At 38.5% G+C, this 26,607-nt stretch overlaps 1 protein-coding gene across 2 annotated transcripts in view; it reads left to right on the plus strand.

The window, feature by feature from the left end:
• The first annotated feature begins 4,524 nt into the window (after window positions 1-4,524).
• MBTPS2 (membrane bound transcription factor peptidase, site 2) overlaps window positions 4,525-26,607 on the plus strand; it is a 41,204-nt gene continuing 19,121 nt past the window's right edge. Inside the window, exons 1-9 of one of the 2 annotated variants that reach the window (XM_019282994.3) lie at window positions 4,838-5,120; window positions 5,827-6,024; window positions 9,584-9,732; window positions 11,420-11,558; window positions 15,360-15,463; window positions 17,863-17,990; window positions 21,738-21,856; window positions 22,700-22,880; window positions 25,352-25,446. In XM_019282994.3, the coding sequence (XP_019138539.1) occupies window positions 11,433-11,558; window positions 15,360-15,463; window positions 17,863-17,990; window positions 21,738-21,856; window positions 22,700-22,880; window positions 25,352-25,446 (753 nt within the window). In that variant the 5' untranslated portion in view covers window positions 4,838-5,120; window positions 5,827-6,024; window positions 9,584-9,732; window positions 11,420-11,432. Of the gene's footprint in view, window positions 4,701-4,837; window positions 5,121-5,826; window positions 6,025-9,583; window positions 9,733-11,419; window positions 11,559-15,359; window positions 15,464-17,862; window positions 17,991-21,737; window positions 21,857-22,699; window positions 22,881-25,351; window positions 25,447-26,607 lie in introns of those variants that run through there. The other variant, XM_010394493.4, reaches the window with a different exon arrangement.

The raw sequence follows: 26,607 nt of genomic DNA on the forward strand, positions 1-26,607 counted from the left end.
TCATCCTGTGCAAGACATTCCTATTGTTAGACAGCCAAGTATCACACATGCATAGATGAATCCAGACTGGATGGGGCCCTGAGCAACCTGGTCTAGGGGAAGGTGTTCCTGCCCATGGTGGGGGATTGAAACTAGGTGGTCTTTAAGGCCCCTCCCAACCCAACCCTATCTATGCTTCCACGAACAGAAATGCTTCAGGCTTTAACAGCCTATGAAACTATGAACTACTTTGTCTCAAACTGTTAGCTCACTTTGACTTTTCATGCTAAGGCCACTTCTTTTCCTAGGGTTTAAGGCTGCCCTACAGGTTTTGGAGTTAAAAGTTGATAGGTTTAACGCTATCATGTGCATTTATTTCAGGTTACAGTAAGCATGAAACAATACCTGTTAGACTGAAACTATTCTATTTATTTTGCATTCTGCAGTAGAATAAGGGGATTGTGTCCATAGGAACTTTACAGGTAATTTAAAGCAGAAAAATCCCCCAAACCTTGAAACAATTGTTTGATATTATGCCCTTTTATGCTCTCCTCCTTCACTAAGCCCTTTATTTCCTGTAATTTAGGTAAACTCACTTTCATGGATAGACTTTTAAAGTTGTAAAGGGCTCCCAACGTAAGAGCTAATGCTGAAGAGCTGTTCTCCAGTAGATATTCCATGCTTTTCCTCATTCATACCTTCTAAATGCTTACAGAGGGTACAAGCAAGACTATAATCTAAAATGGTCAGTATAAGCCTGAAACTAGTATTCCTCTGGAAATGTATTCTAGAATAATATTCAAGCCACATGTCTCAAGTTTCACCATTTCCTTTGCTTTTCTTTAAAGTCTGATACTTACTTCTTGGAGCGTAACAGTTTTAGAGGAACCTCTTTTAGATGTAATTCCAGCTGAGATTTGCCTAACAGAGTTAACAGATGGGTAAAGGCTGCAAACTGACAGCAAATAAGGAAAACCTATCATTTGTTTTGCTATAGACCAACACCGTGAAACAACTGGTGAAAAAGCATGTACGACTACTGTGTTTTGCAGAATAATCTAGTAAAGGTGTGTTTCTAGGAACACTTGTGCTTCTCCTTTACCTATGTTTTCATAGGGGTAGTGACTTTAGAAAAAATGTCATTTGTTTTGAGAATCAAAATCCCACCTTTCCAGCAAGTGTTTTTGGTAACCAGGTTAAATACTGCAAACAAATCCTGAACCTTAACAGAGTATTTTGACCTCATTTCTATTTAAATAAAGCTAGACTGTTTCATACTGTAATTGGAACATGAAAACACCCAAACCAATAAAATTGTGTAACATTCTGCTCTTACGTTTTTTAAGCAGAGCAAAGATGAAAGGATTTTTTTATTTTCTTGTCTGAGTTTCAGTTTAAAAGATCATACATATAACATATCTCCATAATTCCCATTACCTCAGTTTCTCCCCTATACAGAGATTTTTTTATATAGTAATATTAGTAAAATAATGAAAACATATTTTTCCTTCATACTTTTACAACCAATAGTACACACATCTCTGTAGTGTGCCAGTCTCTGTATGTCTCCTTTTGTGTCTCGTATTTCTTTATTCTGATCTCTTTATTTCCTCCAGAAGCAATCTCCTACCCTGCAGAAGTGCTTAATGGACCATCTATTTCATCTTTACCCATGGATTCCTTCTTTCATGCATTCTAGTCTGTACTTTAAATTCTACTCTGTACTTTAAATAAAGCTAGGCTTGGAGGCTCGTTCTGGAAACATTCATGTACTCTGTGAAACCACCCCTTCACTTTAAGCTACACTGGCACATAACTATTTGCAGAGTCATGTTTTATCCCAGCTGTCCTCTCCTGTCCTTAGCTCATCTCCATGCCCAACCATCTAGAGATGAAGACTACGCAGAACATATCAAAAATCCCATTTTCTTTCCCTGAGGCTCAAACACTTATCCAATCAATTCATGTTCTGATTGTAGTGTCTTCAAACTGACAAAATTTACAACCTCTCCTCGACAAAATCAACATCTTAGCTGATTTTAGGTCTGAGCCTGTGATGAACTGCAATTGGGTAGAATTTCCCTGAAACCCTGCAAACTCCTCTAACATCAGGGTTTTTGATGGTGCTGTTCAGGCTAGTTCTACTTTTATTTTGCAATGTGTCTTCTATAGTAACATCTGAATAATCACATATCTACTTCAATAACAGATCAAAGTTGAAGAGATTAATTATTAGACATACTGATAATTAATCTTAAGATAGATATATTTACCATGTCTACAAAAAGATACCTATGATATTAAATCACGAATTTGATAATATCTTAATTACTGTATTATTAACAGATTCGGTTTGGTATTTACTTGAGAAATTATATTTAATTAGTAGTATTGCTTATGAGTATATTTTTTATGTCTAACCTTTTTGCATGGACTTAGATACTCTTGAATGATAATTGATGTTTAACCTTTTCCAACAATCCTTGATGCTTGCCCTGCTGAGGTCCGCCCATGCCCTCCGCTGATGCACCCCTCAGCTGTGACCCCTGAAACTCTGACAGCTGAACTGCTCTGTAACAGCGTGTGGACACTGTGCACTCATGTGGTTACTGCGGGGCATTCTGCTCTGGCCACTGCTCCAGCTTAATATCTGGCTCTAAGTAAAACCAAGCAGGGGTAAAGTGTGTATCAGTATCTGTGCTACCTCCTGAACCATTTTAAAGTGGAAATCTTTGATCCTGAATACCTTTACTTTTAAAATGCAACCACTCCACGTAACACTTCACAGTCCACAACAATTTACTTCCATGGGAACAAGGATGAACTTTGCCTCTCTGCCATGGGCAAAACATCTGCTCAAATTACCCAAGTCAGAACTCTGGGGCTGGCAGTCTCTCAGAATATCCATCTTCTGTGTTCTAGAAAATTCTTACTTTTGTTTATTTTCTGGAGATAAACTTTCCAGCAATAAAATATAGACTGTGTATTTTATTTTCATTCCTTTTTTAGTTGCACTTCCAATTTCTATGAAAACTCAACAAAATTCAAGTCTGTATTTTTATGGTACACTGAATATAGAAGTGAAAATACAATAATGCTACAAAACCTGTTTATCAACTGGTTCATTTAAACACATCCATTTTAGTTTGCTTTATTTCAGTAAGGGTATGACACTAGTTAAAGTACTTGTGTTCTCAACTGTTTGAATGCAATTCCTCTCCACTGCTTCTGAAGACCACCACTGCTTTAGAGTCTGTACATTTATATTAAACTCATGTTGGACTATGGAACAACTTGAGTTTTCAGTTAATAAGGTCTAGAATAAACCATATTTGCATAATTTCTCAATAATTTGCTGCATTTGTTAGACTAGGAACCAGTGCAGAAAAAAATCATTATCAGATCTCAATATTCTGTGACTGTTTGTAACTCCTTTTAGATGCTGGGCACATCTCAAAGTCATCTATGTCAGTGCATAAACTCAAATTCTGTTGCATGCAGGGCTGGATGCGCTTCCTGCAATTAGTCAGCTTTTGTGTCCAAATGAAGGTCTTTCCAAAGTTCTCAAAAGGCATCAGTCAACATGAACAGCTTCCATCACAAAGTAGGGCTGTTAGGATGATAGAAAATCTAAACGTAGGGGGAAGACAATCCCTGAGTTGAAAGACAAAGAAACTGAGCAAACAGAAAAGTGAAAGCCAGCATCGACTACTAGTTCAATTACTGCTCTGCACCTGCAAGTGCCAACGATGAGGGACTGCCCAGGGCTGTTTTCCCTCACTTGCTCTAGAAGTCAAACAAATAACAAATGCTTCCTCCTCCTTTCCTTAGTTTTTTATATCTGATGCCACACGGCATAGAATATCCCTTTGGTTAATTTGGACCAGCTGTCCCAGTAGTATCCTCTCCCAGGACCTTGCCCACCCCCAGCCCACTGGTGGGGAGAATGTCGGAGAGACAAGTGTTGAAGCTGTGCCAAAACCCCGGTGTGTTATCAACATCTTTGTAGGTATCCCTGAAAGATGTGAGGCTGCTGTGGGAAAATGAACTCCATGTCAGCCAGACCCAATACCGGCACACGGCCGGGAAATTGGCAGACAGTGGCCTGGGAAGGAAACACAGCCACTCTCACAAGCAGCCTCAAGGAATGATTTTACTGTACAACGAGGTCGGTGCTGAATTTCTGACAGAACGTCACCAGTTAAAGGGAATCTTGTTCCTCTCTCGTTACTGAAGCACTTCCACAACCGGCTTTGATCTTGCCACCACAAACGACTTTTATTCTCCCGCGCAATTTCCGGATCGTTGTCAATGGATCTTCCGCAAAGAACCCCGCAGCTGGGGTAAATCCAGCCAAGGCAGGAAGAAGTGTCCCAGCCTCCGCCGGCCCCGGCCTCCGCCGCCCCCAGCCTCCGCCCTCAGCCTCCCCCGCCCCGCGCCCCTCCCGCCCCCACTGCGCACGCGCCCCGCCCTAACGACCCCTAACGCTGCCGCGCGCCCGGGCCGTGACGTCATGCCGCCACCTGCCCTCGCTCGACGCGCTGCCCGGAAGCGTCCGCCCGGGCAGTAGAGCCGATCGGAGAAAGGTTCCGGGCAGGTTGCGTTCCGGGGCTGCCCCGCTGAGGCGCGGCCCGGCCCGGCCCGCGATGATCCCGGTGCCGGTGGTGGTGACCGTGCTGGGCGGGTGGTGCGCCGTGTACCTGGCGGACACGCTGCTCAAGGTGAGGGCCGAGGGCGCAGAGCCGGACGGGGCCGGGAGGAGGCAGAAGCAGTCCCGTTCCCCACCCCGCCGAGAGCCCCCGGCGGCCCCGGGCCCCGCTGCCGTGCCCGGGCTGGCGGAGGGGCCGCCGCCCTGCCCGGGCCTGCTGCGCTGTCTCGGGCGGCTGAGGCGATCCGTGGCCCAGACGCGCCTCCCCGCCCGCAGCCGGGCCCAGGCAGCGCCTGTTTTGCTTCCGCCCGGCGCTGGGTTCAAAACGCCTCCCAGGAGATTGCACGGGCTTCGGTCTGTGTTAAAGGACCAAATCTGCCGAAAGTTAAGGAAGTCAGCTTTTAATCTACTGCTTCAGCAGTTCCGTGGCATTTTAATGTGTTATCTGGAGTTTAATTGTTATTATACTTAAAAAAACCTAAAAGGCAACCTTGTAAGTTTGCGGTGTGGAGTATGTGCCTTATAATGATGATTTTTCTAAAAATGTAAAAATTAATGCGTATTTCTTTCTTTTGAATGTCTTTAGTTTTAGTGAGAAAAATAAGTTGAGACAGAACTCGATACAATTACTTTTTTAAAGAAATAAATTTTGATCCTTGGAGAATTTGTCCTTTTCTTCCTGATGTAGGGGGGAAGGTTTAAAGAGAAAATACACCAAGACATAATTTGTTATATCTGGGATGCATCCGTGCATTGCTCAAGTTTCATTAAGTGGTGTGGCATTGTTTTGATTTTTTTTTAAAGATTCAGAGGTACGATTTTTAAGACATGACTGAAATTACAAAGAATGCATGCAAAGTAAACTGTGTGCTGGTTAAATATGAGAGAGAGCAAAAGGTTTGATCTGTGATTCTTAATGTTGCAGTCCAGGAGCTGCATCTGTTTCTGCCAACACAGATAAGACATAGTGATATGAAAGTAAAAAATGTTCATTTTGTCACTCCTGTAAAATATAGGAAGAAATACAAGAAAATTCAGGTGCTGAGAAAACTTGGAAAAGCGTCTCCCCCTGCAGCTAACTGGAGAGCAAATGTAGCTCTGTAAATCATGAGAGCTGTTAATTGCAAAATATTAGTCTGTGCATAATGACAATAATAAATACAGTCATTTACCTGAAGACTTCTCAAATTTTCTTACAGCAAGTCTTTGTTAAGTATTTGGAAAAAAAAATACAGAATTGTTTTGAAACGCATTAGAAGATTGGCCAGGTACCAGAAGAACGTGCTGTGACTGCAGTGAGACACACCAGGAAGGTCAGCCAGGAGGCTGCTTCTCTTTTGGCAGCAGCTTTGTGTCTGGTGAAGAATCTTGGGCTGTGAAGCAAGAACTGAGCTCAGGTACCAGACTTCTTGTGCCATGATGCTGAGACGATTTGCATCTCTGAGATTCTGAAGATCTCTTTCTGCATTAGACCATAAAATAATTCTCTTTTGTAAGTAAGGAGAGCCACTGCATTTCTTGCAGCAGCAAGGGAGGAAAAAAACCCTACATTGCAGTCTGCTTAATGCCTGATTTATGTTGAAAAAGAAGGGAGAATGCCTAGAATTCTACAGCAAGCATGAGAGTCCAGGAGTTAAATTCTAATTCTGATCTTTTAACTAAAAGTTGTCCAAGGTTATTAATCATCAAGAATTACGTGGGAGCTGTTGAGTTTCAGTGAACTTACTGGTAGATCTCATGTTGTACATCTCAATCGTAGGTTTCACTGTGAGTACCACAGTCGAAATAGAATCTGGATTAAATAACCAGACTTACGTAATTAGGAAACTCAGGTTGCTTGTTTTTCTGCTGATACTGTAAATCTCCTACCACAGTCACAGCCCAAGGCTGCTAGCAACCACAGCAAAAGGCAGGCCCTGTTTAAACCTCAGATCACTTTTGAGTGTAATTACACCAAGAGGATGTACAGAGCGTGAGTGAAGAGTAACGTAGGAGCACTTTGCCATGCATGTTCCTGTTGATACTTTTGGTGAGAGAAGGATGCATGCTGTAACTTGCAGTTAGTGTTTATTCTGTAAACCTGTTCAATGTGCAATGTCTTTTGCTCAGTTTGTTACCTTACTGGTTTTGTTCAGATTTTAGATAATTTATTTGGCAGTCTGACTCTTAGACTACAGTATAGGAAGTATAACTGTGTATAAATGTATTTTTGCCCAGATAAATCCACATATTATCGTATTGCTAGAATTAAAAGATACACTTGTGTTAGGAGACTAAAGCTATACCAAATCAAACTGGAATTTGGATGTTAAGTCCCTCTTGTTGCTCCTCGTTTTACCACTGCCACCAACGTTTTCACTGAAGCTTGGATTCTGGAAGAGGAATCACTCAGATCCCTAAATTCCTTCTCCCCAGCATCCTAAGTCATCACATTTCATTCTGCCTGAAGGATCAGGAATGAGGGAAGAGTAGAAGGTTGTCCCTCCTCTGCTGTGAGAAATACTGGATGCGTTAGACACATTCAGTCAAGGTTGGCTCTCAGCTTTTGAGATCAGGAAGCCGAAGTGATTCAGAGCTCTTGAACAGATTTTGTCAGTAAAGAAGAATGTAAAGGACTCCTGCTTGCTGGCACATACCAGTGGAGCTCCTGGAGTGTTTAGCAGATGTCTGGTATTTTGAAGGCTTGCATAAATAGGTATTGCTTTTATAGTAAAACTAATACAGCAAAGATCACCTAGATCTCAAAGAAGCACAGCCAAGGCCTGTGTGAAGGCAGCTTGAAATGAAGCACACCAGGCATGAAGGTGTGTGTATAATGTGGTGATCCCACTGGATCAGGACAGAAGGAGCAAAAGTTTGCAAAGAGCTTTTTAGTGTATTTTGCAAAGGATTGCAGTCATTTAGTGATCATGAATAATGTTTTCACAACTTGTGAGGAAAATACAAAAGGAAAAACTTTTGGTACCTTTCTTTTCCACATTTGACAGCTGTATGGTCAGTGATTCCATATTTCTCATGGAAAACTTCATATTTGTTTATGTCTTGCTAATACAATGGGGCTGTGATGATGTTGGAATGAATTTGAAGGGATGAATTTGTGGCATTTCTAGGGAAAAAGAGTGGGGTTTGCATGTAATAAAAGGAACACATTTTCGAGTGCCAAGTCAATGTATTTTTACATTGACAACACTTACATGGTTAACTTTATTAGAGTAATGTATTAGGGTGGTTTTGAGGTTTTTTTGACTGTGTGAATGAATAGGATGGGGGTTTTTAATTCACAAAAGAGAGTTTCTCATATCAGAGGTATGTAATGATGTATGTATTTTTGTTCTTAATTATCTAGTAGATTATATGAGGAGGTCTTTTTCTTGGTTTCCTTGGCTTATACATCACTAATTGTGTGCAAGTCTAATAATTTTTGTGATCTCTTCTGTTGAAATTAGCAAAAGCTGATCTGATTGTGGACACTAAACTTAGGGTGTCATAGGGAGTGAGTGGTGTTGATGGGAATGCATTACAGTGAAAATTCCTGTTGGTGCCCTCAGCTGATGGAAGAAAAATGTGGCTGAAATCAGTAGGGTGAAGAAGAAGGAAGTGACGCAGAAATATATTGGCAGAAAGAATAAATGGTATAATAGGTGATACATGAACAGTGACTCAAGTAAATGGGTCTCACATCTGAGGAAATTTGTTACTTGAAATAAACTTCTAGTGTTCAAGTTTTAATTAATTTGACAAAATGAGAAAAGCTGTTAATGCAGTTGTGCAATATGAGATCCTCAATCCCCACCAGCACTGTGGTGCAGGGCAGGAGGAATGCAAGGAATTGGCAAGTTCTAAATTTGTTCAAAGAGCCACGAACAACAGCCAGAAACTAGTGAAGTTCCTCATGGGGGAGGAGAAGGGAGCCTGTTGTGAACGACACATTCCGGATGTCTTCAGTAGGTGCTGCTGCTCGTAGGGAACCTTGGGAACAATGCTCCAGTTCAGAAAGCTCCGAAGACTTGTCTGGATTGTGTCAGAGACACTCCTGCCTTGGGAACTGCCCCGTGTCAGAAGGCTCAAAGCTCATGTGTGCTTTTCCTGAGCTCTGAGTTCCTCTTTCTCCCCCAAGGAAAGCATTCCTTCATCTGGGTTTCTGACACAAGCTTCCATGAAGCAGGTGACTAAAGCCTACTGAGCGTGCAGGTGCCATATAATATAAAGTTAGCAATTGCAAAAACCATGTCTACTGTAATTCAAGATAATTCTGCAGATAAGTATTCATCATGTGGTTTACAGGTCACATTTCTCATCAAGAGAAATCTTTGGAAGTACTAGAAGTATCTTGAAATGCTGGGAAGTTACTATAGTGAAATTGCTCTTGCAATGCAGGTTGATAACTTTAAATTCCTTGTGGTTCTTTGTTAGCACGATCTGATATTTCAGACCCTCTTTAGGCATCGTTATTGTGTTTGAAAAATGACCTCGTTTTTATCCTTGCTAACAGGTATCTGCAATACTGAGTCATATCTCACCTGTATTAGAAAGCTTTTTTCAGCTGAAGACAAAAGAAGTATTTTTCATTATTGTAGTTCTTAGAATGTTTATTGGAATATAATTTCATGTTGAAAGAATAGCATCAACAGTCTGTAGCCTTCCAACCAGAAGGTAGAATTACTGAAAGTGATTTAACACTAGGAAAGATGATGGAAGATCTTGTTTGTCAGATAACTCTGGATACCCGATCTCTCTCACAAACCTACAGTTGTTGCAAATGACATAAAAACAGTGGCATAACTTTTTCGTGTTACATGTCACATCTACCTATTTGTCAAAATGTAAATAATGTGTAGGACATTTATCTGAAGCCATACATCTGTTTTAATATAAACAGATCACATTTACTGCTTGGTCACATTACAAAATCTGCCTAGAATGTTTTGGTTAAACTGGTTTTCCATTGCTTTGCAGTCCTCCAACTCTCTGAAGGCATCGTACGAGGAGTGGCTGCTGACGTACGGCTTGAGCGTCTCTCCCTTCCATCTGCGGTGGCAAACAGCTCTCTTCAACCGCCAGTTCTACAACTGGGGGAGATGGAGACCCAGATTTCTCTACTTATGGTATAAATTCTGTGTCTTTTTTCTTCTGTCAAATACAGAGTCAACAACTGAACCACATTGGTGCCTTTCAGCATTAGAAGGGCAGTGGATAGACATGGTTATTTTAATAGGCTAATGATAAAACCAATTAGAGTGGTTGCTCTAATTGTTCTGTGCCAGTGTAAGTCTTTCTCCTCTGCTAAAAAATACATAGTTGTAATACAGGTTGCATATTGAGATACTATAAAGCTAGAAATCCTTAAACTATTTGTACCTGTGGTTTGAACTATGCGTAGTTCTGAAGAGTACAGCTGTTACGTGCAATACTGCATACAGAAGTAGATCTGAAAGCAGCTTCTCGGATCCTAAATCACTTCCAACGCTGTACACTTAGCTTTCCCAATCACTGGAGTTTACAAAGTACTCAGAGACAGTTGTGTCCCTGCAGTTAGTCATTGCCCAGACATTCAGCAACGATACCTGCTCAGAAGCATCTTGCTCACCTTCTGTCTTTTATCTGCCTGCACCTTTCCATGCTAAGGTTGCACAGTGCTGGGAATGGGTAGATAAGTAGGCTGGTTTAGTATGGATGCGCCTGGACTGGTTTAGAAAACTATTGTTCAGTTGCTTTCCTAGCTTTACTTTGTATCTGCTCTGAAAATATAAAGTGAGTAAGGTTTGAATTTCTTTTCATTTCCTGTATTGCTACCCTCAGTGAGATAATACTAAAAGAGAGGTCTGCTTCGTATTGGTTTCTCTAGTATGTAATGATTTTGTAATAATCAGTCTGAAATAGCTCTATATCAATTACAATTTTTAATGTGTATGATTTATTACAGTATAATGTTTCCACTAGTGTCTTTAATTAACATTACAAGTACATGTTGCTTAAAATAAATGTACTAATTCCCTGTGAGCTCCATTAAGGATGATAAGAGAACTCTTACAGTGTTGTGAGAGGAAGGAGGACTGGTGGTGAAGTGTTCCAGTTATAAAAAAAAGTTATGACATCCTTCAACTATAGGACAGTGTAAAATAAGAATAATAATAATGCTGAATAAAAATTTGTCACTAGGTGGAGTGACATGAATTGAAATTATTTTCAACATTGATTTTAATGGAAAATAAATTGGTGAGAAGAACAATGTAGCTTAAGAAATTGGTGTTAGTGTGGTCTTGCGGTTGTATTTTTTAGTTGTTCTTTAAAACAGATTGTCTCATTTATTGTTCTTTAGCCCCTTTTATTGTTTGCGAAAAAGATGCAAAATGTACTGAAGAAGCTTATATATATAAGTACATAAGCTGCCCTATCATTTGATCCAGGTCTCTAAATATGTGATGGTGTGGTGCAACATGGTCAATTATACATTGTTAGTTATGTTTATATATTCATATAAATTTAAATATTCATAGCTACAGACAAGTTACACGTATTGGGTAACTGAATAAAAGTATTTAAAATTGATCAGGATATGGTTTGGCTGTAAAACATTTATTAAACACGGACAATGTATGTTGTTAGTGTTATTACTATTTATTATTATTACTAGTTTCATCTAGTGTTTTTGTACTGGGTTGTTGATGAATTGTGGTTGCATCATGTAAGTTTTGCCCTGTGTTTTGTGTGCTAACTTGTGCTATAAAGCAGAGATTATACCCTTTTTTTCTTGAGGCTGTGCATTGTTGAACTATTTGCTTCTCTGTGTAGGTTCAGCATAGGAATGGTGTTTGGAATAGTTGCCATGTTTGGCTCTGTTATTCTGCTGGGAAAGACCCTGCTGCAAACACTGACCCAGATGCTCACTGAGGCTCCGAAAGCCCAAAATGATCGAATGCTGCAAGTTGTGGTGAGTGTTCCCTCCTTGGGTCTTTGAGAGCTGTGAACAGATCTAAAGCCGCTTCTTTATGGGGTATAAAATGCTTAAATATTCCCATGCAAGAATAACCCAACTCCTGATGTTCATCTCCATGAAAATGCGCTGGTGTATTACCAGCCTTAAAAATGGGGGAGTGGGTATAGTAAAAGGGCAAATGAAGGCAAACGTGGAAGAGTTTATATTAAAAATTCTGAGGAGTGGGAATTGGATAGTAATTTTGAAAAGCCCTAAATTATAGTACTAAGAATATAAAACTGAGTTAAGAACTCACTTCCTGTGACCTGTGCAGTGTAGAGGCTCTAGTGACCCTAAAGTTTGCAGAGCTCATACATATTGACAAGAAAACACAAGTTCTGTTTCTTTTAATACAATACAAAACAGCAGTGGAAAAGGAAAGAAGGGCAAAAAGCTTTGTGTGATAGTAGAAGCAAAGATTCATTAGTGATGAAGTATTTTTTGATTCTTCAAGGACTTATGACTTAATTTACAATGTGAAATTTCAAGTGCTGCTTCTGGCAATATCTACGTAAAGTCTAATGATATATTTAATTGTTTTATGGACAATATATTGTATGGATTTAGAATGGAATGTATTTCACAGGATAGGAGAGACTGCAAATGCTGTCTTTTTAATCTCTTCACAAGGCAGTAATGGAAGAACTGACATTGCCATACAACAGTTTTAACCTGGAAGGATTCCTAGTCACCTTTTTTATACCAAGAGTGCAGTCTGGCCAAAATGTATGGTCATTTTCCAGACATTCAGAAGGTCTTACGGGATTACTCTGCCTTCTGCTACATGGCTTAGAGTAGAGGTGCCCAGCCATGTTACTCTATTTAAGTACTCAGCTATTCTAGTGAACAGAAGTTGAGAATTGTGTGCAGACAAAACAGACCTTCCTGTAAATGCTAAACTGACTGCATGCAGCTAGACTTACAAAATGGCATGAGTGCAGGAAGCCTGATTTAAGCATGTTGCATAATCTCAGTGCCTTTGGATGGTTGGGTCTGTTCCACACAAGCAGGGTGAATATAGAGAGTGCAGTATGTGTTGGCAAAAGCAGGCAGTGAGACCTGAGGGAGGACCACTGTCACTGCCACTGCTGTCCCCTGTCCAGAGCCTGCTCCTGAATTACCTCCGGGGCAGATAGGAGTGGGCAGTCTGTGCGTCCAGGAGGGCACGAGCTGAAGATGAGACAGAAAATTTTGTAATTTATGTTACAACAGGATCTCTCCTAACCATTCTGGAGTAAGGAAAGCCTCCTTTACATCTTCATTTCCTAAGATCATTATATGGATCCATCCACTTTTGTGACACCAGAGTAAAGTGGTCATTGACAATATATTGCTTTTTGGAGGAAACAACAGACACAACCAAAGATGAGCCTTTGGAATGAATCTGGTGTGAACTGGAACAATGAAAGCAGAAAAGCAGGATGATGTTCACAGTTCAATGTGGAATTATTTCCTCTGTGACTGCCTACTGGCAATATCACTGCATTTAAACCAAGGATTGACTGGCACTGAAAATAATTTATAGGGATAATGTAATGTCATGTGTGTGGATAACGTTACTTCTCCTAATTTGAGTTGTGGTTCTCTTCCTTTCTTATCTCATTATTTCATTTCTGAATGGTCACAGTTGTGTAATTTTGCCTTTAGCGAGTTTCAATGTTCTTTTTAAGGGGAATGTGCTAGTGTAAATTGACACCAAAAAGAGACTTACGTGGTTGGAAAGAGGTGAAGAATGGCTTAGGAGGACCTTCTCATTTAAATTATTTACTTGTATTTGACTGCCTGGAAGAGAGCGAATTAGTTAAAAAAAAACAACAACCCCCCACTTTTTCTTTTTAAACTTAATTTTAGCCTATGGCATAAACCTGTTTAGCCTTTAGCCTCTGGCTGTGGAGAGAGGGAGAAACAGTTCTGATTATATCTTATTAAGATTTTTGTACACTTCCTATTTTGTTCAGTCATGTACTTGATTTAAAATACCTGTCTGTAGGTAACTGGGCTGTTTCTCTTCAGCTGCCCCCTCTTGTGTTGGTTGCCTACTGACAAAAGTAGGAAAGAGGCAGATTAGTTACTAGCAAAGGATCTTCTTTTACTAAAGGCATTTCCGGAAGGCCATCAAATACAAGACAGTGTGGTTTTTAACAAAATACTGCTATTGGTTTCAGAGCCCTTCATGAGAGGTAGCTTCTGTTTTAGGTGAATCTTAAAATAGCTTCTTTGACGTAAAGTCTGAAAGCATCTGGTGCTGTGTTCTAGCAGGCTGTAGTCATGGTGGAATTGAGATAGCAACTCTTGCTGTTGCCATCTGTCCTCCCATAGCAGAGGCAACACCACTGAAGTGATGCATTAGTGCCACCAGCTGATGATGTAGTGCAAGCAATGATGTTTAACAAATAAAGTGTAGCTGTCTTTCATGCTGTGAGGTACCACAGTTGAGCCAGTTTAGGTAGATACCTTGGTCATGATCACACTCTGGACAGATTTCTGAGATGATTAACATTAATGAATCCTTTTGAAGGATTTATTTTAGCTAGATTGTCTCAACAACCTCTTGTAAAGTTCTGCTGCATGGGTAGGTAAATGCATTTTAGTGGGGAATGTGCAGGACTGAACAAAGGTAGAATTCAACCTGCGTAGCTGGGATATGCAGCCTTTTGTTTTCCACAAGGGTGGTTTTTACAGAGTTCTATAGAGAGGCCAGGAATTTTTGCCCACAGCATCTCTTTTGTGAAACTGGATTGCAATTCAAGTTATGTTCACATCAGTTGTTAGTGACTATACTGGAGTGCAGCCTGCCTAGAGTGGAAAAAGCTGTAGATCGGACAGGAGAAATGTCCTAGAGCAATCAGCAGAAGTGGCCTTATCATGCCACTGCAGCCCAGGAGCTGAGGGGGAACGGAACCAAGCAGTATTGAAGGTCCATCAGGAGGAAGGAGGGGATGGGTCCTTCTGCTTTGACTAGTGGCCACTTTGAAGCCTGTCTGGAAGCAGTTGGTGTCTCATGAGAAGCGCAGTGAAAGACCTGGGAGTGGTGGGAATCCACAGCAACAGGAAGAGTATGAGGGGCCTGTGTATTGTGTCTTAGGTAAATAAAAATAGTGTACTCATTTCAAGGTGGGGGTTTTTAAGGTTAAATTGCCATGTGTAGACTACCAAAACCTGAACAACAGATGAAAATTGCCTTTTTCTTTTTGACCCTGTAAACTGGGATAATCTTGTGATTTGTATAGGGAGAGTGAAGGGAGACTGACTGTTCAGCTGTAAACTCATTTTTGAACTTTTCATGTTCATTCTGTTTTAAGTGCCATAGAGTTTTTATTACTTTCTTTGGAAAGGAGGATCCTTTCTATAGCTACATGACTGGCTGCAGGAAATTATAAACTAATGCTCACAGTGCCAAACCTGTTTCATTTGAGTGGAAGTCTGTGTACATTTTTATAAACTTCTTGAGCTTAATATAGAGTAGGACACATTTGGTCAGTGCTGTGGTGAATAAACAGGACAGGGAGAGGGGCTTTTGTGCCCAGAGAGCTATTTAATGTTCATCAAAGAATATGTATTTAATCTACTTTAAAATACACCGAAGAAGTTGGTAAAAGAGATACAAACTGATAGTACTGCATGAGAACAGCCCCTCTTCTTTTGTGGGTCTGAATAAGCTGAGTGAGAGCAGCAAGCTTAGGAGCAGAATGATTTGTCTTTGTACCTCTTGTTTTCCTCCTATGTTTTGTTTTGTTGTCATGCCCACATCAACAGGTGCCTGGTGTCAATTTGCCCGTCAGCCAGCTGACTTATTTCTTCTCTGCAATCCTCATCAGCGGTGTGATACATGAAGTCGGCCATGGGGTGGCAGCTATTCGGTAATACATCGCTTTTCTCCTGCTCTGACAACAAAGCCAAATATTCCAGAGCACTTACTCACCCGTGAATGTTGTTAGCACTGCTTTGTTTTATCCAGAGAGAGTGTGTAGTCTGTAATTCTTAGCTTCCTTAGATTTGAAGCTCGGAAGGGTGTACAATTAAAGAAGAGTTTTAATACAATGTCTGTTGTACAGATCATGAGAAAGGACTTTGGCTTTGCAGATATAGCATCAGGTTTAAAATACTATTTTTTTCATTTCTGCACCTGTGGCACTTGAAAAGAACTTGTGCTCTTGCACAGTGATACTTTAAAACAGATGTTTAATTGATTTGTTTAAACATAGCTTATGAAACAGCATATGAACAGGTTGAAGCAGTAACTCAGTCAAATGTGACTTGCCCCTGTTAACCTCAGTGATGTATTAGTTTTGATCAAAGATTGTATTTTTAGCGTCCTTAAGTGTCATAATTACTTCACAAAAGTTATTTGACAAGGTTAGTCATTACTGTTAAATGCCACTTCAGCATAAGAAGGTTAAGCAGTGATTTCTGGGACTGATGGTGAGGTGTCCTCTGCATTTCTCCCTGACAGCATCGTTATCTGTTCTATTAGCATGAAGCCCTAAGTTGTTTCTCTGATTTTCCTGAGTGTAGGGAGTCATGACTGCTTTTTAACCCATATACTACCTTTTTTACAACCCCAAGAGTTCTCACTCAAAGGGGTGGTTTGGGACCCTCTGTGTTTCACATGCTCTGCTTGTGTTTCAGCTTTTTTCCCTCAAATATTCACAGGGAGTTTTCTGTGGAGGATGAACCTTTTGCTTATCCCATCACAGGAAAAAGCAACAAAATTTTCTTTCTATTACATGTTGCTGGCAGACTGCAGAGAAGCTAGGTGTTACTACAGAGCTCTTTTTAAGCAGAAGGAAAGAATAATTCTTGTATCCTAGTGGTGTGATATCTTTATTCAAGGTCTAGAGCAAAAACTTTGAATGTTCAATTTTGGGTTATGTTTTCATCAAAAAATTGTTTCCCAGATATTTCCAGAGGAGAAATTAGTTGCTCCAATGTACCTTGGCAGCCAATGTTGCTGCTGCTGTTTTCTGCTTGACTTTTTTATTTTCCTCCTAGCACAGGTTGGGTCTATAGTGCTGTTACTGCAAATGCTCAGGGTTTCAACTTTACTAAAAAGCTGTGCTGTGGGCAACTTTTATTATTCTGGCAAATCACTTAGCCCTCCTGAAATCTAATACACTTTTGCCCACCTCAGTTCAAGAGAGCATTAGCTGTGAACTACAAGAGCTTAAATATTTGAGCCTTAGCTTAGTCAAGGCTTGTACCAAAAAAGTCTTGTTTGTCTTCCCTGTGTGTCTTCTACCCAAGTCATGAAATCCTGAATTTAAACTGCCTATTATTAATTGGTAGCATGGGATGAGTATTAGTGTGTGACTTAATTCTGAATAGATTGTATAATGCTTTGTCTACTTTTGGTGTATATACATATTAATAGATAAATGTGAATAAATAAAATGTTAGACACAGTGTATTGTCTCAATAAAGATATGGGATTAGCTGATCTGTGCCTGGTTTGTCGTGGAACATGATTGTGCCATACTTCTCTTAAGTCCCTTATGCAATTTCTAGCTTCAAAAAACCTTAATGTTTTTCAAAAATTAATTTGATTTTTCAAAAATTTAATTTTTAAAAAAAATTCCATTTAAAAGTAATTGCAAAACCCCTGAAAAAAAAAGATACTATCTGTATAATAGTGTCAGCTACAAATGTTTTTAAATAGAATCATAGAGTGTTAAGGTTTGGAAGGGCATTAGCATTTGTCCTTTTAACCTCTTGACTTGTTTTCATTTTTTCAGATGACATTTCCCTCATTTTTGTTAGTTTCCAATGTACTCTAAATTCCATTTAGGAGAAACAGAGGAATTAAAAATTCCAGAACTGTGGAAGTGTTTCTTTAAAAGGAAAGCAGTTTCTTCTTGCAAATATTTTTACATAAATGGGTTTGAAACTGCTTCCTACAAATTACCATTTTTTTTACCTAAAAGAAAAATTACCCCAAACGTTGAAATATATCTTAACATGAAGGTTGGGTGGGTTTTTAAAAAGTATTTTATGTGTTCTTGTTACCAGGAGACAGAAAAGAAGTTGAACTTATCCTTTATGTTTTTACCAAACGTACAAACGTATACTTCTTAGAAATGGCAAGTACTGCAGAAAACATCCTTTCATTTAATTATCTTTCAATTACTGATAGTATCAAAAGTAAATTAGTTTTATAATAAAATTTTAGTCATTCTTGCCAAAAAATGTGTGCTATGTAGAATCTCTTCAGTTTTTTTGTTTTTTTGCAGTTACACTACTTCATTTTTCTTTTCTTTTTAAGAGAACAAGTACGATTCAATGGATTTGGGATTTTTATATTCATTGTCTATCCTGGAGCATTTGTTGACCTCTTCACAACTCACTTGCAGCTGATATCTCCTGTCCAGCAGTTAAGGATATTTTGTGCAGGTAATAGTTTGTGCTTTTTTATTAAATCTTTGCTTAGCACTATTACTTATTCTAAGGCATCATTTGTGAATCTTTGATTGAGTATTTAAGGTTTAGAATGAATAAGTACCAAAGCTTGCTTCTCTTTACCTAATGCTGATCCTTCTGTTCTGAACCTACATTGGCATCTCAGAAAATCATTTAATCATTGCTGTCCTTATTGAGCTGCTTTCTGGGCTAGAGATGTCAGTTTCTAGGATCTTAAATGAGTACCAATTTCCTGTCATGAAAAATATTATTATAATCTAGATCCAATTCAGAGTAGTCATGCATAAGAAATTCCAGTTGTGTGGTTGGGGAAAAAGTGGGGCTTCTGATCTTCCTCTCACTAGAAAGAGCTGTTACACCAGGTGCAGAAGTTCCTCTGTCTTTTTTGTTTGTGTATTGCTCGGGATATTTCTGCATATCATATGGCCTAAGTAGCAAAACCTTGGAGCACACAAGCTGGGAAATACTCAGCCAGAATGGTGGTATGAGACCAGGACTTCCTATCACAGGTCAACATCCTTGAGCAATTCACTACCATTTTCTGCAGTAGGAGCAATCTAATTTTCAGTAGTACTGTGAGTGGTTTTCACTGACCTGTGAGTTGTGTTATTGTACAGGTCACCGTGTTTTTATGTTGCCATCAGGAGGAAATAAAGGTTAAAACACAAACATCCAAAGAGAATCATACCTTGTGGCTCCAGATGATCTCCAGATATTTTTGAATTGATGTTTTTTGGTCTCTGGCTACTGGGAAGTAGAGCCTGGTTGCTGTGAAAAGTCAAACTGAGACTGTATTGTTCTGCTTGAACCACTTGTATGATTATTTCTAGAGACAAAGGTGGTTCCCAAAGAACTGAAATAGAGATAGAAAAGTTATCATCTTGGTTTAGTTCTTGATACTGATGTTTTTCTGTTGCAGGGCACAGTAGGCTGGCAGCCAGCCTGTTGTAATGTTTAGTTACCAACATTGTTTCTTGACTATTGTATCTAAAACATCATATAGAGGGTGAACATACAGAACCCTTTAGCAAGCATGTTTTCAAACTTTCATAAATCAAGTAAATAATTACAAATGTTAGGTAAGTAAATATATCTGTATTCCAAATACCCTAATCAACAAAAATCATTCACTACAATAGGCTACCTTTTATGAAGCCCTGTTAATCTATTTCCATTTCCACCTACTGTGAGCAGAACTGAAAGAAAAGGCATTCTGAATTTCAGAATGGGTTGATGTAGTGCATTGAACCTGAGTTGATAGATTCTTGAGACATTATCAGAAAAAATAGAATTCTAAGCTGTAATAGAAAATAATTGCTTGCATGTTTGATGACAAGCAAACACCTATAATAATTTTTCATGTTTCTTGGGAAACCTGAAATAGGGGAATACAAGGCAGGAGCAAACATGTTGCAAGACTGGTTAGCATGAATGGCTTGTTTTCAGTTAGGTGTAACAAATAAGTGCATTGTTTTACAGTTTATGATAGATATGTTTCAGAACTAGGATGTTTGATAATGATAAAATGTGATATTCAGTAAACGACTGAATTTGGTTTTATTTGTCAGAACAGTTGGATGAACCTATTTGTGGTGTTCAGAAATTTGAATTTAGAGAGACATACTCTCAGATTTTTGTATGGCAGCTATGTAACAGAGCTAGACTAGAGGCCAATACCAAACAGTCTTTTTGCAGTCCAGCCATAGTCTGGAGATTAAAAAATATATTTGTTGTACAGCAGATGGCATCATGAGTTCAAGAACAGGAAATGAGTGTTCTTGTAAGACTTGTGATATTTATAGTTATATATATACATATAATTATATGTAATTCCATGCCTGCTAGATAGATGAAAACTGATTCTGTGCAGCACTTTCTTGTAATTAGTTCAAATATTTGTATTATTTTCTGAGATAATTTTGGTGGTTTTTTTTAATTAATAGTTAATGATTTTGAGGTTTTTTAGGTAGGGTTGTGTAAAGTGTCCCTTTTAAATGTAAGGAATTAGGTATCCAAGAATGAGGCTGTTTTAGCAAGATGAAGTTGAAGGTAAACTGAGCAATTGCCTCTACAGGTATTCTCATTTTGAGCATTTTTCTGTGGATCACCTGGGATGAGTTTGAAACCTTTCTATCTTAGATATTTTGCTGTATTCCACCCAGCAAATGGTGTCGATTTTGGTAGCAAGGCCCATGTTTCCTAGATGTTTGAAAGTATTCCTTGTTACTCTCTAGCAGTTCCATCACCTCTTTTTTATTACTACTGTTTTAAGGATTTTTTCAGTTTATTCTGTGTAGCAGCCACACTGGTGAAAATAATTTTGTTTCCATTTTACATTTTTGTCTTTTGTTAAGCTGAAAAAAGATAAAAAGGTTAAAACAATAAAGTTAAAATATTTACTCAGTACTTCTGGATTTTTTGCGCATAAATGTGTCTATGTGAAATAAGGAGAACTGATTACAAAAACATTTCCTCTATCTGAGTTCCTTTCCATGAGATACAATTAAAACTATAGAAAGAAATAACTTTAAGAAGCATCTACTATGGAACTGGCAACAAATCCTTACTTCAAGAATTCCAGAAATGTCTCTCATTTTTGCAGCATTAGAAGTGTAAAAGAAGACCAGATGAGATGTAGAGATAGACAAGGGAGATAAGTCTGCCATATGCTATGATGTCTGTGTTATATACACTGCAAGAAAGTTTGAATATATTTTTAAATATATTTACTTCAATTCCTGCCCTGTAACTGCACTGTAAATATAGAATTGAATAAACTCCTCTTAACAAGATGAAGCCCTGTAAGAAGGAAATAAAGACTCTTCAACATTGAAAAGTTTTCCTGCATTGTTCATACAAAAGTTTTTGTCTGAGAACACAAACTAAATGAGAAAATTTGTGTAGTGCTGAATGTGGAAAGCCATAAAGCTTTGATGGTGAACGCCAACTGTGTCCTATGATAGTGGCTCATTGCTTCCTATGGAGAACCACATACTGTAAAGATGGCAATTGCAAATATGTTCCTCAAAATAATGTGTCAGGAAATGCTGATTGTACAACTTAGTTTCTTGATGGGGTTTTAGGTCCATATTTTCTTGTAGAAGAAGTCTTTTTTCCAAATAATTTTCTAAATTCGTTTGGCACATATACATGTAATAATTTTAATTTAAATAATGTAGATTACCATCACAAATACTAAATTGCAAGTAAATTTCAGACATCTTACTCTCTAGGACAAACAGTATGTATTCAAAAATAAGCCCATTTATTGAGATTCTTAAATTCAACAGTTTATTGTGGTAGAAGGTAACACGTAATACATTTCATTCTGTATTTTAATAATTGATTCAGAAGCCCAGTTTTTCTTCTGGGTACACTGCCCTCTGATACTTAGAAATGTAGTGGTACATGAACTCTCATCCTGGTGGAGTGACACCTTAGAAATGGATGTACTGCTCCCCTGTCTTTTTTCATAGTATAATTCTCAGGGGCTTAGAGGTTTCTCTGAAACCCCCTTACAATGTGCCATCATAGAAGCTAAAGTTTGTAAAGTAATCTGTGTACTCTTCTGTTATGCCTGTGTTCACAAATTAACTTTTAATTCATTCTTACAGTAATTATTTCAGGAAAGTTAATTAGAAGGCAGCTGTAGGATCATTTCCAAACCAGTTTTTTGTTATTAGTGTTTATTTAGAAACTTTTTTTTTGCCTTCTTTTTAGGGGTATGGCATAATTTTGTTCTTGCTGTTGCAAGTTTCATGGTTTTGTTTCTGCTGCCGGCCATTCTTTTCCCTTTCTATTACACGGGTGTTGGGGCACTTGTCACTGAGGTCGCAGAGGTAAGAGAGATATTTGCTGTTTCTATATTATATGCTTTGTGACCTGAAATGTACCTGTATCTCTTAATGTCACAATCAGATTTGGTCAGTGCAGCACTTTGCAGAATCTAATATATTGAACTTCTTGCTGTAAGTTTTCTTCTCAGTCTCATGTATTTTAGTATCAGTAAATAAAGGAACATGGTGTGAATAATGATAGACTAATCAGCATACTATAAAACTGTTGAGACATTTGAGAAGAGTTTGCAGGTTTATTTCTGGGGATTTTTTCTCTCTTTTTCAGTATTGGCACAAAGCAAATCTACCGGAAACTGCATTATCACTCCAGTTACTGCTATCTGTTTTTAATGTTAAAGATTATTTTGAGCTGATTTCCTTATTTGGTCAGCTGAAAGCAAAGTAGAGATAGACTTTTGGGATTCTGGAAAAGAATGATTTTTTTCTGACTTAATCAAATACAGCACAGTTGAATAGCAGAACTGAAATGATCCTTCTTGGATCTGAAAGTCAACTGAGAAAACTCGGGAGAAAGTGACATTTATTATGTAATATTACCTTTGAAAGTATTGGTACACCTGCTTTCTTGAAAAGTTCAGAGTATTAATTTAAGTTACTTGAACTTAATATGTTATGATTTTTCTTACCATTTTAACCTGTATGAAAATAATTATTCAAATTTTCAGATATCTCCAGGATACTTGGAGACTTCCCTTTCCCTCCCATTTCCCCCTATTTCCCACCATTTTTTAGTGTCTTAACCTAAAGATAGTATTCAGTAGAACTGTAAACAAATCCTTGTGGTTTTAACTATAGTAATATGACTGACTTCACTGTTTTTCTCAGGATTCACCTGCCAATGGACCGAGAGGTCTTTTTGTGGGAGACCTTGTCACTAACCTACAAGATTGCCCAGTTTATAATGTGGAAGACTGGAATTCCTGTCTGGGAGACATTTCAGAGAAGTCACAGGTCGGCTACTGTGTAAGTGCAGCCACCCTACAGCAATTAAGCTTTCCAGCTAGAGGTATGACTTAAGGTGCTCTCCTCATTATTTTATATATTAATTAATTTATATTTTAATTTTATCATGTCTTAAAGACTATTTTGGATTTAGAATTTGTTGTTGGGGTCAGATTTCTTGTAAGTGAAGTCTGCTGTCCTGTTTTAAGCAGTTACCAATGTGCCATGCTGTTTTGTGGAAACTGAAAGTGAGGGAAGGCTAGATAGGAATTTCTCTTGTCTTTCAGTCATTCTGTACAAATACCCTGTATGATCTGCATAATAAAATTTCCTTCTTCAGTATATTGCTGAACGTGGTTCTCAGCAGTAGTACAATTATCTCTTATCTCCTCTAAGTTCTGTTAAATGGATCAACTCAGTGATCTTCTGCAGATGTAAATTCCACGGGTTACCTCACAGCTTTGATCAGCATGATGTTGCAAATTGTATGGTTTAACCCAATGATGTGCTTTATTATGGTCACTTCTTCAGATATGTCTCCCTATAGGGTTTTATGTCATTGCCCATAAACTCAGTTTTGTCTGGATTGCACATACTGCTTCTGGAAGTCAGTCTACTTCCTTCTGTTTCCATTTATACGTTAGAGTGCTTGTTGCTGTAAGGGCTTACCCCCAAAACCAAAAAAAAAAGAAAAAAAAAAGAACTGGACTAAACTAGAACGATAAACAAAAATCGAGTAGAACAAAAAGGAACAGTCAAGTTAAATTGACTGAGTGTCTTGTGACATGCTCTGAAGCTCTCTAAAGTTTCTTTCATGAAAGCATTCATGGAAACTGAATTCCAAAGGTAAGGGGCTGTTGCTGAGCAAAATCTATGTGATGCTATTCAGAGCTTTAAAATTGTCACTGCATTTTTCCATCATACTGGAAATAAACAGCAGGTCAGGCAACTCGACTGTCCATGGTTTTGATGCATAGTACTTTCGTGAGGCTGAAAAAGGAATTTTTTTTTTTTTTTTAGTACATAAAGAAAGTGATCTTATAGCTGGTACTAAGATAAATATTTAAACTGGAAACTAGTGGAGTATGGGTAAGAACCTGCTTTTAGAGATCTGACAGTTTGGATTATGCCCCTGAAGAGGAGGGCAACTTTGGCACCTGCTTGCAGCTGGGCAGGGATGGCAAGAACCAATTCTCAGATGCTGTAGATATATATATCCTCAGATTCTGCTGTTCTCTGAAGTGCAGTTTCAGAGTCATGGGTAATAAAACTGCATATTCTGCAGATGAACCAGTCCCATTTAGAGTGACATACTAGAGGCTTAATGCTGGAGACTCAATATTGCTTCCAAGCCTGGTTGCTGTGTTGTGTTAGCAGCACAGTGTCCTCACTGCTGCCTTCTAATCAGACCAGTCTGTCTGCATTTTTGGAGTCATAAGCCTCCAGCAGTGAGAAATATTCCTCTGAAATTAAAAGAACTCTGGTCTCCAGCAGTTGTCATTTGTCAAAATCTTGACAGTTCACAACTTGACATAAATACAGAATATTGATAAAAATGTATATAGCAAATAGACTCCATCTAGTTGACTATAAAACAAATGGAGAGTGAACTATCTGAGTATGAAGCTAGAGAAAAAACAGTGCCCTAAGGATCTTCTTGAGATTAAAAAAAAAAAAAAAAGTGTTTTCAATGTAGTTTATAAGGAAACTAATATCATGGTCATTCACTATTCAAAAATATATGTCGTTTCTTAGCCTCAGGGTACTTGAAAAAAGGTTTGTACAGTACAGTGCATGCACCTGTAAGCCCCAGGCATACAGCTCCGTGTCAGTGGACTGCAGGTTATGCAGTGATAAATCAGCAACCAGTATCCCAGGCTTGATGTGCTTAAGGAAGGGACTACAGTTGCTGTGATACAGATCCTTACTGTGACCATTCTTGTGTGTGTGTGTGTGTGTGTTTAAGCTGTTGCTGGACAGTAAGTTAGGCTTAATTCATTTAAAGAGCATATGTACAAAGGTTCTTTACCAAGTTAAATCATGGTTTAAAACATCATTTATTCACTGCTGCAGCCTTCAAGGCTTGGAAAGCTTTCAGAATCTGAGTCTTGTAAAGGCTTTCATGATTTAAAAAGTATGTTTTGAGTCTTGGCCATTTCCATAGCCAGCCAGTGAAATCAGTACAGTAGTAGCTAACAAATTTCTATTCCAAACGTTGGTGTAGGTTAGGGGCAATGGATATAAAAGTGTTTTGCAACTTGTAATGCTCAAAATATTGCAGTAGTAGATCCCCAGTATCTCAAGGAGATTCCTTAAGGTGAAAAAATCAGTATGTGACATGATCGAAATCATGTAACATTCACACATATTGGTGGTGAAGCTTTATTTTTAGTTATGACTGAGCCTCAGCTAGGCTGTATGAATTACTGTAATTCTTGAAGGACATAGGATGATTGTTTTACTTCATTCAGAGACTAATTTTTTTCAGGAAGTTACTATAATACTGATTATTTGCTCTATGCCTATGTTCTTTAGTCTACAGAAGACTTGATGGCACAGTTGAATGTTGTAGTAACAACAGCCTCACAGACATTTGCTTTTCATACAGCAATAAGTTGGACAGCCATCTGGTAAGTTACTTTAAACTGCTCATTCTCTTTGGTAAATCTAAATTTTTTTATATTAAGTTAGAAATATTTACTGACACTTAGGCAGCATACTCAAGAATATCTACAGTTTGTAATAAAGGTATACATGTATACTATTCTCCCAATTATAGCTTAAAAAACCACAAAATATTAGTTTTGATTTTTCCCATAGTCAAACAGGGGGTCTCTGGAAGAATCATAAAAAATCTTAGACACCTCATTCCTTTAGGCAGAAGATCACCTCAGTCATTTTCAGTATTCTGGATGCACAATACTGGTGAGAAAAAACAGCTTTTGAGAAGAAGGTGAAATTGCTTATTTTGGTGTTTCAGTCTTTAAAGGTATTGAGCACTACATGGAAAGCAAAGCCCTGGACTATCAGTTCAGTTATTTTGTCTGAAGCCAGCAGTGCTACTCCCTAAATTAAAATAAAAACATGCAGGAGAAGGTCCTAGAGATTGCCCAGTTTCTCAAAATGAGGGGCCATACTTGAGTATTTTTTCACCATGTTGATGTTCTTGTCACATAGAAACATAAAGTTTCTCTGTAGGATTTTGACTTACTCCCTTATAAAAGGGTTTAGCATTGTTCCAGTGCCTAAAGGCGCTACAAGAAAGCTGGAGAGAGACTTTTCACAGGGGCATGTAGTGATAGGACAAGGGGGAATGCCTTTAAACTGAAAGAGGGCAGGTTTAGATTAGATATTAGGAAGAAATCCTTTACTGTGAGGGTGGTGAGGCACTGGCACAGGTTGCCCAGAGAAGCTGTGGATGCCCCATCCCTGGAAGTATTCAAGACCAGGCTGCATGGAGCTCTGAGCAGCATGGTCTAGGGAAAGGTGTCCCTGCCCATGAGTGGGGTTGGAATGAGATATCTTTAAGGTCCCTTCCTACCCAAGCCATTCTAGGAGTCTATGAAAATACAGAAATGTTTGTTAAAATACGTGTTCCATACTGACAGTGGTGGAATATTTCTGTTCATTATAAGCAAAAGAGTACAAGAATCAACTGTGTAAACTTTTCTACATGTACCAGTTTATTATTCTTCTGAACTCTAGTGATAAATACCTGAAGAAATTCAAATAAATTTGTTCCAAATCTAGTATGTTTACAGTTTCTACAGTGGTAAACTTCCCACTCCAGG

The sequence above is a fragment of the Corvus cornix genome, chromosome 1, assembly GCF_000738735.6.
Source record: "Corvus cornix cornix isolate S_Up_H32 chromosome 1, ASM73873v5, whole genome shotgun sequence".
Classification (NCBI taxonomy): Eukaryota; Metazoa; Chordata; class Aves; order Passeriformes; family Corvidae; genus Corvus; species Corvus cornix.